This window comes from Desmodus rotundus, chromosome 4 (assembly GCF_022682495.2).
Source record: "Desmodus rotundus isolate HL8 chromosome 4, HLdesRot8A.1, whole genome shotgun sequence".
NCBI lineage: Eukaryota > Metazoa > Chordata > Mammalia > Chiroptera > Phyllostomidae > Desmodus > Desmodus rotundus.
The window spans coordinates 134,156,297-134,170,650 of record NC_071390.1 but is presented as its reverse complement, the minus strand read 5'-3'; the positions used below and the strand labels follow the sequence as shown (position 1 = coordinate 134,170,650).

Genomic DNA, 14,354 nt, shown 5'->3' with positions numbered 1-14,354 from the left:
CATCCATTGATGGACCCTTAGATGGTTTTCATAGTTTGTTTATTGTAAATAATATTGCAGTGAACATAAAGGTGCGTATGTCTTTTTGAATTAGTGTTTTTACCTTCTTCAGATAAATACCCAGAAATGGAATTGCCGGATCATATTATAATTTTATTTTTAATTTTTTGAGGAAACACCATGTTGTTTTTTATAATGATCGCACCAATTTATATCTCTAACAACACTGTACAAAAGTTCCCTTTTATCTACATCCTTGCCAACATTTATTTGTTGGCTTGCCATTCTAACAGGTGTGAGATGAAATTACATTGTGGTTTTGATTTGCATTTCCCTGATGATTAATTATATTGAACTCTTTTTTTCATGTACCTGTAGGCCTTCTGCATGTCTTCTTTGGAAAAAAATGTCTACTTAGATCTTCTGCCCATTTTAATTGGATTTTTGTTTGTTTGTTCCTTTTGCTATTGAGTTGTATGAATTCTTTATATATTTTGGATATTAACTCCTTATCAGATATATGATTTGCAAATATTTTCTCCCATTCAGTAAGATGCCGTTTCATTTTGTTGATGGTTTTCTTTTCTGTGCAAAAGCTTTTTAGTTTGATGTGGTTCCACTTATTTTTGCTTTTGTTTTTGAAGTCACATCTAAGAAATCATCACCAAGAGTAGTGTCAAGGAGCTTATTTCCCATGTTTTTGTTTTGTTTTAGGAGTTTTAGGATTTCAGGTCTTAGATTCAAGTCTTTAATCCTTTTGAGTTATTTTCTGTGTGTGTATGTATAATTAAAGATGGTTGTCTAGCTTCAGTCTTTTGCATGTGGCTATCCAGTTTTCCCAACACCACTTACTAAAGAGACTGTCCTTTCCCCTTGCCTCCTTTGTTATAAGTTGTCCGTATATGTACATGGGTCTATTTCTGAGCTTTCTGTTCTGTTCCATTGCTCTATATGTGTTTTTATGCCAATATCATGCTGTTTTGTTTATAATAGCTTTGTAATATAGTTTGAAACTAGGGAGCGTGATGCCTCCAGTTTTGTTCTTTCTCAAGATCGCTTTGGTTATTTGGGGTCTTTTGTGGTTCCATACAAATTTTAGGCTTGTTTGTTCTATTTCTGTGAAAATGCCTTTGGCATTTTGACAGGGATTGCATTGAGTCTGTAGATGGCTATGTGCGATATAGACATTTTAACAATATTTATTTTTCTAATTCATGAGCACGGGATATCTTTTCATTTGTGTCTTCTTTGATTTATGTTATCAATGTCTCATAGTTTTCAGTGTACAGGTCTTTCATCTTCTTGATTAAACTTATTCCTAAGATATTTTATAATTTTTCCTGAAATTGTAAATGGGATTTTGTTAATTTCTCTTTCTAATAGTTTGTTATTAGTATATAGAAACATAAAATTTTTTTAGTCTCTATTTTATTTATTCCATTCTGATCTTTATTATACTGATTTTGTACCCTTCAACTTTACTGAATTTGTTTATTAGTTCTAACAAGTTTTTTGGTGGACTCATTAGAGTTTTCTGTATATAAAATTACATCATCCATGAATAGTGACAGTTTTACTTCTCCCATTCCAATGTGGAGGTCTTTTTTTTCCTTGCTTAATTACTGTGGCTAGGACTTCTAGTTCTATGTTGAATAAAAGTGGCAAGAGTGGACATCCTTGTCTTGTTCTTGATCTTAGAGGAAAAACTTAAAGCTTTTCACCACTGAGTATGATGTTAGCTGTAGGCTTGTTACATATGGTCTTTATTATGTTGAGGTACATTCTCTCTATACTTAATTCTTTTGAGGGTTTTTATCCTAAATAGATATTGAATTCTGTCCAATGCTTTTTCTGCCTTTGTTGAGATGATCATATGATTTTTATCCTTCATTCTGTTAATGTGATGTTTCATGTTGATTGACTTGCAGATGTTAAACCATCTTTGCATCACTGGAATAAATCCTACCTGATCATGGTGCATGTTTTGTTTGCTAATACTTTGTTGAGAATTTTTACATCTATGTTCATCAGAGATATTGGCCTATAATTTTTATGTATGTATGTCCTTGTGTGGTTTTTGTATCAGGGTAATGTTGGGTTCAAAAAATGAGTTTGGAAGCATTCCCTTCTCTTCAGTTTATTGAAAGAGTTTGAGAAGTATAGGTATTATATCATCTTTTGAAACAATTGGTGGAATTCACCTTTGAAGCCATCTGGCCCTGTGCTTTTGTTTGTTGAGAGGTTTTGATTACCGATTTGATCCTCTTATTAATGATCACTTTATTCAGATTTTCTTTTTTTTTTCATGATTCAGTCTTGGAATATTATATGTTTCTAGGAATTTGTCTGTTTTTTTCTAGGTATATAATTTGTTGGTGTATAATTGTCCATAGCAGTCTCTTAAGATCCTTTTCATTTCTGTATTATCAATTATAGCTTCTCTTTCCATCTCTGATTTTAATTATTTGAGCTTTTTTCTTTTTATCATGTTGAGTCTAGTTAAAGATTTATTAGCTTCACCTTTTCATAGAACCTGAGCTTAGTTTTGTTGATCTTTTCTATTGTCTTTTTAGTCTCTGTTTCATTGTTTTTTGTTTTGTTTTGTTTTATTTTTTGCTCTGATCTTTATTGTTTCCTTCTTCCTACTAACTTTTGGCTTTGTTCTTCTTTTGGTAGTTACTTTAGGTGTAAAGTTAGATTATTTATTTGAGATTATTTTGTTTCTTGAGGCAGGCCTGTATCACTATGATTTTCTCTCTTAGAACTGATTTTCCTGCATCCTCTAGATTTTGGTAAGTTGTATTTCTATCTTCATTTGTCTCGAGGTGTTTTTTGATTTTTACTTGAATTTCTTCACTGACCCATTGGTTGTTCCATAGTATATTGTTTAGCCTCCACATATTTATGATTTTTCCAGTTTTCTTCTTGTACTTGATTTCTAGTTTCATCCCACTGTGGTCAAAAAAGATGCTTGATGTGATTTCAGTCTTCTCTAAATTTACTGAGACTTGTCTTGTGCCCTAACATATGATCCATCCTGTAGAATGTTCCATGTGTATTTGGGAAGACTGTGTATTCTGCTGTTCTTGGGTGGAGTTTTCTGTAAATATCTATTAAGTCTATCTGATCTAATGTGTCTCCTGTGTGAACCACACATGCCTGCTGTTTTTAGCAAGCAATGGGAGAATGTGGGGCCAGGGTTCACCAGCTGACTTTTGTGTGGCTGCAGGAGAGCTCTTGGGTGGGGCGTGCTGTCTGGCACTGTCAAGATAGAGGGAGAGTGCAAAAATGGCACCTGCCAGCACCTCCATCCAGGAGAGAGTCTCCACAGGCCCCTGCCTCTCCAGCAGACACTTTTTAAGATTAGCAAATGCATTTTCTTTATATATAGCCTATGCACTTTTCAAACTGCTACTTTTGTACTGGTCTCTGGGGTAAATGAGTCTGTGTGCCAGTCCTTAACAGAAATATCTCAGTTCCCTACAGCCCTTTAAGCCTCCTAAGTTGTATTTCAGAGCCTTGTTTATTTTCAGAGCTAGACATTTTGGGGGTTCATCTCCCCATTGAGCCTCCCAAGGGTTGGGCTGACTGATGTTGGGTATGATCCCTTGATCCTCAAGAAGATTTGGATCTGTGAGATCCCTCCTGGTTATCGGTTGCCACACTAGGAGTAGTGTTTTGGGTGAGACTGTGTCTCTGTGTCTCCCACCTGCTTTGATGTGGCCCTTTTACCACATGTTGTGAGAGAGCTGTTCAGCTACTTTTCAGGTCTTTTTCAGAGAGAATTGTTCCATATGTAGTTGCAGATTTGATGTGTTCATGGGAAGAAATGAGTTCAGGTTCTTCCAACACTGCTGTCTTGGACAATGCCCTGGCCTTATTTTAAATCACTCCAAATTTCTATTTACTATTAAAAATAGTTTATTGGAGAACAGAAGAATTACATAATTTTGTTTGAACTTTGTTGCTGTTTTTCACACATTTGAACATTTTTTGAAGCATTAAAACTTTGTAAATATAGAACATGAAACCTAGCAGGGGGTTACCAACAGAAATTTGTGAATGCGTACAGGCGAGATGTAAATGATCATCTACAGCTTTCCCTGGTTTTCTCAGTAGAGTTTGTAAGATAGCCCCATCTTGTTCTTTTACATATTTATTTCTAGTGCATTTAAAACACTAGAAGGTATAAAGGTATAGATAGAAATATAGCTGTAGATAGTTACAAATATAATTATAGATACATATGTAGATATATTCCTAACACTAATTTGACTGTGGCTTCCCTAGAGAGAGGCATGTGTTTTTTATCTCCCTCTACTTCAATGCCTAGTCTGTGAATATTACTGAGTAAATGAATGAATGAATGAGTAAAGAAATGTTAAATTTTAATTTAAAATTTACTCAAGTATAATTATTATAAACTGTCTTTTGAAAATATTATCATTTCAGGCAGAATCCAACAGAAAGGCTGGGAAATCTGAAGAATGGAATCAATGACATTAAGAAACACAGGTACATAGTTACTTCTTTGCCCTTGAAATATATAGAAATTTATAGAAAATGGTGGTGATCTTGAAGCTTCTCTCAATAAGCTATAAGGATTTCTTTACAGACTCTCAGTTTTTACCTTTTTGGTGCTTTATATTTAACTTGTATTTTACTAGATTCAGTCATAATAATCAATCTCAAAATGACTTCTCTAAATCTGGAAATTCATATCAAGAATGGATGAAGTTTAAAACAAGTTATAAAATCACATCATCAAGTTATAACAACTTAATTTTTATCCACTGCTATCTTAATTATTATTTAAAATATCAACTTGGAGTCTATAAATGAATTGTTCTAATTTTCACATTTGATTTGTGATTAAAATAGAATATAGTTATTGTTATCAATATGCAGGAGAATGGCTGAGCTAAATTATCCACTAAATAAGTATTTCATTTTGTTTTTTAATTACTATTATATTTTAATTTTAAATATAATTTTTCTTCAACCAGCATTTCAAATACTGAAGCCTCATGTTGTATTTTACTTTTTGGGGTAAAATACACTGATTTCCACAAAACTTCAATCTTTTGTCCTTATGCAGTAATCTAACATGGACCTTTTCAGTTCTGTGAATTTCTAAATCTGTCATTTAGAACCACAGATAACTTCTGTGAGATATCCTTTCTTAATTTGTTACATATATGGAAGTTAAAGCCTTCAAGATTGTTTTTTTCAAATCAATGGCTAGTTAAATCCTGCAATCCCCAAGATGTTTTAATTTTGCTTGTGATTTGCAGATACAACATACTACCTATTACTAGTACAAAAAACAAATGTGAGAATTTCATTACTGAAAACCTTTGAGCACATTGACGTGTTCGCTTTCGGAAATGAAAACACGTCTCAGTATTGCATTCCTCTCTGGATTATTTTTACTGAGAAATCAAGGGCGCATCAATACAGAGTGAAAATAAAGGGAGAGATGCTGCTGGATAGAAGCACTGCTCATCTTCTGAACATTGGCAGTGCAGCTGCCAACCCTGCTCTATCTATTCATGAACTTTCTTGAAATGAAGCCATGTATTCAACATTGTCAGTTCAGAGAGGGCTCTGCCGTAAGGGTGTATTAGGGAAGGAGAGAGGGAGGGAGAGCGAGAGAGATAGACACATCTGTGGGTTTTATAAACATGAAAAGGTTTAGAGTATTTTATTGTTCTTTGTCATCGTTTGGATTGCCTTCAGTGTAAAGCTTATGACTTGTCTTAGGTTCCAGTTTATCTTTCTTCCTACAAGCTGTTATCGCAATATCTCATCTCATTATAACATGGCACATGAACATACCATTCATACAGAACAAACAAGGGTCCTGCCAGTTAAAGTTATCCTTTTAATATATTTTCCTCGTTTATTTCATTATAGAAGCATCTTCATGTTATTCCTTGGGGTAATTGGGAAATAGAGTGATATAATTGTTAATGGGCTCCAGTTTTATTTTGTACTTCTTATTTACCCGAGGCTAATTTAAATGTAGCTGTCAAATTGTGATTGGATGCGCATGCAAATTGATGCCAGAGAACTTTCTCACCTCAGCATGGTGATGCGGAATTTGAATTTTCTTCCCTGTAGGGATTCATTTGCCCACGCTTTGGAACAGGCAGGATGTTTTTTGCGATATATCTGGATAGTCAGATTACAATGTGTAGGGTAGAGTTCACTACTGAGATGTGCCAGATCTACACAATGACTTATGGTGAGCTCACAGGGGTCAAACACATTATTTTATGCTATTTTCATAGTGTTTTTAAGATAAAACGTTGGCACAGAGAGGCCTGAAGAATAGACCTCTCTCTGCCTTCAAATAGGAGTATTCTTTTTTTTTTTTTTTTCAAATTGTGCTTCAATTAGTCAAATCTTTTTTTTTTATTGTTATTCAATTACAGTTGTCTGCATCCCTCCATCCTACCCCAGCCAATCCCACCTCCCTCCACCGCCTCCACCCTCCCCCTTGATTTTGTCCATGTCAAATAGGAGTATTCTAAAACCTTCCTCAAGTCCCCAAAGTTTATAGCTACCTACCCAGTATGCTCTTGGAATTTAAAAAAAATAAACTTAAAATTTGGTATCAGATTTCCCTATTCTTCTCTAAAAAACTTTTATTTTTTTCTTAGAGAACTATTTCCTTTAACTTTGTATTTAAAACAATACAGTAAAACATGGCACATTGTTATATCTTTGCCCATTCTGTCTTAATTCATCTTTCATAAAAATGGAATTCCTCCCTTCTGTATTTGCGAGCTAACTTACAAACTAGGCACCAATTGTCTCTCCCAACACCTTTCTGAAAAAAAGAGATAATATACTTGTAGGGTACAATTATATCTTTCCTGCTAGGTAGAGGAATAATTTGTTTCGAGTGTCTTCACATTACCTTTAATATTTCTAGTCTCTAAAATTACTTTCAAGAATAGCTTCTACAAGTCTTCCAGAAATGAAGAAGCCATTTATGTGCTGTTGCTGCTAATATTTCTTTGGTGAATATTTTTTACACATGAGTGCATGCTGGCACTCGCATCACTTAGAATGCGGTTAGTGTCAAAAGGCCAAGTGCTAAGTGAATAGCCACTTGTGTTAAGCAAATATTGCCCTAAGTCAAGTTGTAACAAGTACTCAGCAAGAAATGCATAGGCTCTTTGATTCAGCAGAGTCACAGTAATGATTTTTATTAATATTTATGGAGTTGCTTCTGGGAAGAGAGCATTGTAAAATATGTTAAAAGGAATTGTGGCAGTGTTTGGTGGCAAAGGAAGAGAATCCACAGAACTATGAGCTTAGAAATCCCTAAAAATGGGGTGTCAGTCTGTGCAAAGAAGCTGATGGGTGGATCAAGGAGAGGACGCCTGTGGTTTCCTAGCGAGGACAGGGGAGGCTGCACAGCTGTCTCAGCAGCTTATACCAAAATGGCATTTTGGGTTAAGAATGAAACCTGAAATGGAATGTACTAGAACCAGCCCTTTCTGTTTTTTGTACTTTTTCTCTTGCTAAGCTTAGACTTGGAATGGCAATTCCAGTCAAGGACTGAACCAACACCACCAGCAGGGGTGAATGAGATTGAGAAGGGGGGACGGCCATAATTTCTGGTGTGGCCAACAGACAGGGGAGTGTGACAGCCTCCTGAAGTCTCTCTTGCCTTCAGTCTCAGACCTCCCCACCCTCTGTCCCATGCTGTTCCCTATTGCCATTCTCCAGATGTCAGTCTTGGAGTGTAACGAGGAGTGGAACAACAGGGAAATCTAGGCTGGTTACTGGGCAGTGGTAAGGGCTCCGTGAGGTTAGTGGGCCTGGGTTGAATGTGAGACCAGACAGCAGGCACAGTCAAGTGTTTTCCTTTGACCACATTGCCTCAGGGAACAGACGACAGAATGGATTGACAGATAACTGACATGGTGATAGTTCTCAGGCGAGTAATATTTCTCTGTACTTTCCTCATTTCTCAGGTGGTTAAATGGTTTTAATTGGGAGGGACTGAAAGCTCGGAACCTTCCATCACCTTTACGAAGAGAGGTATGATATCTACTATATTACTCTCATAATTTTTTGTATGTATTTGTTTTTGTAAACAGATTTTAAGGATGTGTGTGTTTGTATAACAGGCTTTAGGTTTTTAAAATAGTTTTTTTTTAATTATGTTAAAATGTCCTAACAGTTATGATGACAGGGACTAAATAGTGTTACCTTTTTTGTGGGCATTAGCTCAGCTCTCAGGAATCAATTGCATATAAATCTAAGACCCCAGGTTGTCAGTGTGTTGGGCTAACAGACGGTTCTAGAAATACAGTATGAACCATATAGGTTATTTGAAGTTGTCTAGTAGTCACGTTAAAAGATGTAAAAAGAAATAGGTGAAATAAATTTTAATTACTATCCAAACTATTATCATTTCAATATATAATCAACATAAAATATTAATGAAGTATCACTGTTATTTTTCTCATACTAAGTTTTCACACTTCCAAGTGGTTACACCCCAGCACGTCAGTTTGGACCAGCTGCATTTCAAGTTCTTAGTCACCCATGGGGCTGGATGGACAGACAGCTCTAGAGAAAGCAGAACCTTTGCAAACTTAGGGGGAAGGATGACCCGAGCATGACCTGGGTCCACACCCTGCAAACGTTATGCTGTGCTCTCGCTAGAGGATTTCGGAGATCTGTGTCTCCCCTTGTATAGTTTTCGATTGACCTCTGGATTTCTTCATACATTTAAGTTATGGAGAATATAATTTCTAGGTTGCTGGAAATACTGACATTTTAAAGTAATCCACTACTGTTACTTTACTCCTTTAAATACATCCAATGTAACATAAGTATCACTGAGATTTGATACCAGACATTAAAATATACAGATAGGGAATTACATCATACCTTTTCCTCTCTGAATTTATATTCCATAGCACCATTCCATTTTCCTTCAAAATGTCATTCTAATATAAAATATTTTTATGCTTGGCAAACTTTAGTCAATCATTCTTTACATGCCTTTCAATTATAATTTTATAAATTTTAAAATTCCTGTGACAACAAAATTTCTCTTGCAACACAGATATTTCTATTTCTGGATTCAGTTATCATTATACTTTTATAGCATGTAGTATCAAACAAAATAAATACAGTATTACATTTTGAAGTTGTTATTAAACAATTTTTGTAAAGATAATATTTAATGTGCCTGTGGATAAATTTTATTTATTTAAAAATGGACTCAGACTCCACATCAATTTTATTCATTTTAAAAATGATGTAGATGCAAGTGGTAAGAGTTTTGTTCACATAAATAAATACATGGGGGCGGAGGGTTTTACAATAGCAAGGTCACTTTGAATGCCTCTGCGTGATCTCCCCACCCCCCCAAACACATTATGATCTATCATAAATAGTATTTTTAATTATCCATCAGTTGATCATTCAATTAGCTGCTTCTTACATTTGTTGGAAAGTAAAGACTTGGCAACCACATAATTTGCAAAAGAGTCATTTCACTCTTTCTAGAGTCAATAATATTTTGAATTGTTCCTTTGTTTGGCATTCTGGAAATTTTATATGGTCAATTAACCATATAAAAATTCAAGGTTGGTAAGAAACTTTAACCAAGTGGAAGGAGGACTCTGGAAAATTTTGATTTTTTGAAGTATCTGCTGTCATTTTTTCTTTTAGAAATAAAAGGCCAGGTTGCTTCTACTGCATGTAATTCAGGGACCTGACCCATTTGGTCCAAAGGGGAGATCTCATGAGGCTGAGAATGTGACTCAGAAATGACGATTGGTCACCTTTTCCTTATATGTAACTTACCAGTAGCTGCAGTTTAACGTCTGTGTTCAGACGTGGAAAGCAGCACCCGAATGTAATAGCATGAGCTCAGTCAGCGTCATCCTCACCTTTGCTTTAATCCTTTCCCCATTAGCTCAGTGGACCCACCGATCACAGCTACTTTGACAAGTATCCTCCCGAAAAGGGAGTGCCTCCAGATGAGCTGTCAGGCTGGGATAAAGACTTCTGACAGAAAAAAATAAAGATGAATACTGCGTGTCTACTACAGAAGAGGACTGGGAGCACCAATAATCCAACACCGATGACTTCTCTCTTTGGAGTAGTAGGATATCTTTTGGAAGACCATTGGGAAAAGAAATCCCTGCCCACGAGCTGGGGTGGATGATAGTGGGTACAGAGGTGGTTCTGAATTATAATGTCTTATTTAGATGCTATGAATTATTCATGTATTCTGGTTTTTGTTTTTCTCAAGTGTTGAAGGCTATTCTATTCTCTCCACAGTCAGAGCCATTTTTGTAGAAGGGGCACAGTGTTCTCTGCAATCTATTGCCCTACCGTGATCATATCCCTCTACTTTGAGTCCTAATAAGGTTTAATTGTGTCTTGCCCTTGAAAAACTAAATCATGCAAATGATGTCAAGAAGAAGGGTGAATTTTAGAAGATTTCGCCTGCTCTCAACAACTCCATGTAAGCATTATGGCATCTAAGATTAGCAGTTTGCATAAATCTTGGTAGTCAAAAGAGGCTCTTGACTTTTACTTGTGTTCAACCTAGAAATGGGTTAATGTGCTTCTGATATTTAGTCTGGGGAAAGGCAAGTTTGAGTATGTAGTCAGTGGCACTGCTCCCTAAAATAAATGAGTTCATTGATCCAACAAGGTAAATACATTCTATTGGGGAACTTAAAAAATAAACAAAGCAAAAAGTACTTTTTGTTCTCCTGTGACCAGCTGTGATAACTTAGAGACTTTCCAAAGCTTTGTTAAAGGTGGTTTTAATGTGCAAATACATAAGGGCTTTTGAAAAGGTATTATCTTATAGATGAAGTATTTTTACAATCAAAGTAGAAATCATGCAGGAACAAAATTGTGAAGGCTTTTCCTTCCCATTAAATGTGGAGGAGAGTAAAGTCTGAGAGGTAAGGTTGCTGACTCTGAGACTCTGAGATATTTTGTCTACTTCTGTGATTGTTGCTATTAATAAACCAAGAGTAAAGACTGAGCACAGTTAATTTTTAATGAAGATCCCATTGGTAAATGCTGATGCACTGTAATCACTGTTGACATTAGATCGTCACGGCAGACAAGGTGCTGGAAAATGTTGGGACTTTAGAAGTGCAAGTGTCATCTAGCATCTGCCCTCCTCTCATCTCCTCCCTGTAGTCTTCCAAACAACGGAGAGAGTAATTTAATAGCTTTGGCTGGCAGTACCTAAGAACTGTACTAGGAAATGTTTCTGTGTATCAGCCAGGATCACTTCCTCACCCTCCTTCCAAAATGGATAGGAAGCAGACTTTCTCTGTATCTTTTTGACCTGGGGGAGTAAAAATGCCATTAAGTTAGTGCACTATTCAAACTTCTGGCTATATTTTCATATGCAAATGTCCTATGGGACTAGCATCCTCTGCCCACACCCCGCCCATATTTTCTCGATTCAAAGAGAGTCAGCTACGTGCTTCCTAAAGACTTAAACCAGATGAGAGAAGCCCAACACAAGAAGGTGCATCCTTAACAAATTGAATTTCCGCATTTAGAATCCTTTTGCTGAACCAAAGAAATTTTGTTTCCTGGAGTAGTATTTTTAAAGATTATGTATTGTACATAGAAAAAACATTTTTAATAGAATAAACATAACCTGCTTAATGAATTTCTAAGATTTTTAAACAATTTTTATTTGCATTTGGTTTGTAAGCACTGTATGTTTTTCCATGTATATATTTTTAAATTACTCACCAAAATGTAGGTAATTTATGTATTGGGTCAATATTAAAATTGTACAGTTATAATAGCAATGATATTCTCAAAAGAGATCAAGAGTTGTAATTCAAGAAAGACGCATATATACAAATAAAAACTGACTTAGTTTACTACAGGTATTTTGCCATATGAATATGTAATATTCACATGTGATTTTATTGTGTTTCTTTAGTGTTTTAGAAAGATTAAGAGATGAAAGCTTGAACTACCGTATAACCCCCATTTCACTATTTCCTAGCTGGGAGACCTTGGCAAAATGACCTCATTTCTTTGAGTACTAGCTTTCTCACCTATAGAGAAAGGCACAGTAAAGTAATATCTACTTTAGAGGCCTGTGGGGGGGATTAAATAAGCTATGTAGAGCACTCTTTGGTGATGTCTGTGAGATAATCATTGCTGCATAGATGGGAGCTACTGTCACTCTCTCTGTTAGAATTAAAGGGCCTTAATAACCATTTAGTGCATAACCTTATGTATCATTTGTATCTGTATGCATAATTGTATTCATTAAATCCATTATCTGTCTTTTCTTTCTCTTTTAAATCATTATGTAAAAATGGTTGACCAAGAGCTGGTGTATAAGTTGAAGAGTTAACCCTTACCAAAATGAAGTGCTTTATTAAGAGCTCACTAACACTCTAAAATTTAATTTTTTTATGAATTAAGGATATATATTTCATTTCTTCCTTAGGACATATAGAAAATTATCCTACTGTATACAAACTTACTATATCCTAATTGTCAAATCACTCTTACTCTTGCTTTTCTAGGTGCAAAGTTAATTTTTCATTCTTGAGTCTCTCCTCTGTGAGGCCAGCTTTTCATGATTGTAGTTTCTTAACCTTTTCTCCAAATTTAAAATATCTGGAGGGAAGAGAAGCTTGTGGTGAAAAGTAAGAGATCTGGTATCAGAAAGATCGGAGTTGAATTCTAGCTTTGTTCAAATTTGCGTGACTTTGAAAAACAAACCACATCCTTATTCCTCTGTCACTCTGAGATGCACAAGGAAAGCTTTTAAACATTGGCCAGCATCTAATTACATGTAGGTCACTGAATATAACCCTTTGGAAAGGGATACATACATTTATTTCTTTTGGCATAATAATAAATCCATGCTCTTTATTGCCAGGCATTGTACTAGGAATATTTGCATCTGTTATCTTATTTGCATAACATTCTAAAATAATTATAAACACACTGACTATTGACTGCTCTTAAAACTAAATATAGACCTCAAATATGCATTTCATTCACAGTTTAGCTGTGATGTTTTTACATGGCTCAGTTCCACTTACTATGACTGTGTAACAAAGTGCCCCACAACTTAGTCACTTGGAACAATCATTTTATTATTCCTCTAGATTCTCTGGGTCAGGAACTGAACAGCACATGGCAAGGGTGACTCTTCTCTCTGCCAGAGTATCTGGGGCATCAGGTGGAGAGACTCAAAGACTGGGTTATTCAATGGCTGGGAGCTAGAATCACCTGAAGGCTTGTTTACCCACTTATCTGGAGCCCAGGCAGGGACTGTTCAAAGACTGGAGCAGCTGAAACAGAGTGCCTGTACGTGTCCTTTTCTTGGCTAAGATTCGTCCCGTCATGGTGTCTTTAATCCAGCCAGTGCTATCCTTTATGACCCAGCCTTGGAGTCATCTAACATCACTTCCATCATACTCTGTTGGTGGAAACACAAGTCCACCCAGATTTGAGAAGAGGGAATATAGGCTCCCTTTGTTAATGAAGAGAGTTTCAAAGAATTAGCAAGCAAGTCTTAAAACTGCCACGGCCCACTGTCTGGCCACTGATTACTTACATTATTGCCACAAGCAAAATAAATTCATTCCCTCCAGAGAGCCTCGCTAAAAATGTCATCTCATTATAGCATCAGGGTCCAGGAACTCACCATATAAATCCATTCAGGTGTGGATGAGGCTTCTTGGGTGTAATTCCCTGGGTATATTCTTTTAGGTCTGAAAGCCCGGGAATGAAGTAAACAAGTCGTCTATCCTCACACTCATAACGTTGGATGGGGAGGCAATCCCAGGAGAACCATAACAGATCACTGCGTTCAGTGAGGGGGAGATGGGAGGCACAAAGTAGTCACTGGTCCATAGAATTCTAAAACTGAGTGTGACACATGTTACCATATCCACTCCCTGTGAGTTATTCTCCATAGCTCAACTCCATCTTGTAGAATCTGGGTTCTTCCCTCTGAGCCATTGTTACCTTTTTCTAAGATGTGGCTGGTATTTACAACTGAACAGACCTCTTAGCCTGTTTGCTGCTTGTGAATGTTTGATGGTAATGGTAGAGACACCTCTTTTTTTTTATCTCCGTTCCTTTATTCCAAGCTGATACGTTTCCTTTAAAAACTTTGTGAGTTTCCTGTGTATGAATTCATGATTCACTTCATTAGACAAAGGTACACTCACAAATCTTTTCTATGATGATGTTGTGGGAAAAACGATTCTTATACATTCTGTTTTTTAAAAGAGAGGGTATGCATAGCATATGCTTAAGATGCTCAGAAGCCCCCCGTCTGTGAGGAAGGGTGTGGC

General features: G+C 36.1%; 1 protein-coding gene across 5 annotated transcripts in view; it reads left to right on the top strand.

The window, feature by feature from the left end:
• PRKG2 (protein kinase cGMP-dependent 2) overlaps positions 1-12,349 on the top strand; it is a 92,627-nt gene extending 80,278 nt beyond the window's left edge. For 4 of the 5 annotated variants that reach the window (XM_045184842.3, XM_045184838.3, XM_024577083.4 and 1 more), the window contains 3 exons: positions 4,453-4,515; positions 7,992-8,058; positions 9,953-12,349. In XM_045184842.3, the coding sequence (XP_045040777.1) occupies positions 4,453-4,515; positions 7,992-8,058; positions 9,953-10,048 (226 nt within the window). In that variant the 3' untranslated portion in view covers positions 10,049-12,349. The remainder of the gene's footprint in view (positions 1-4,452; positions 4,516-7,991; positions 8,059-9,952) is intronic. The other variant, XM_024577074.4, reaches the window with a different exon arrangement.
• The last annotated feature ends 2,005 nt before the right edge of the window (positions 12,350-14,354 follow it).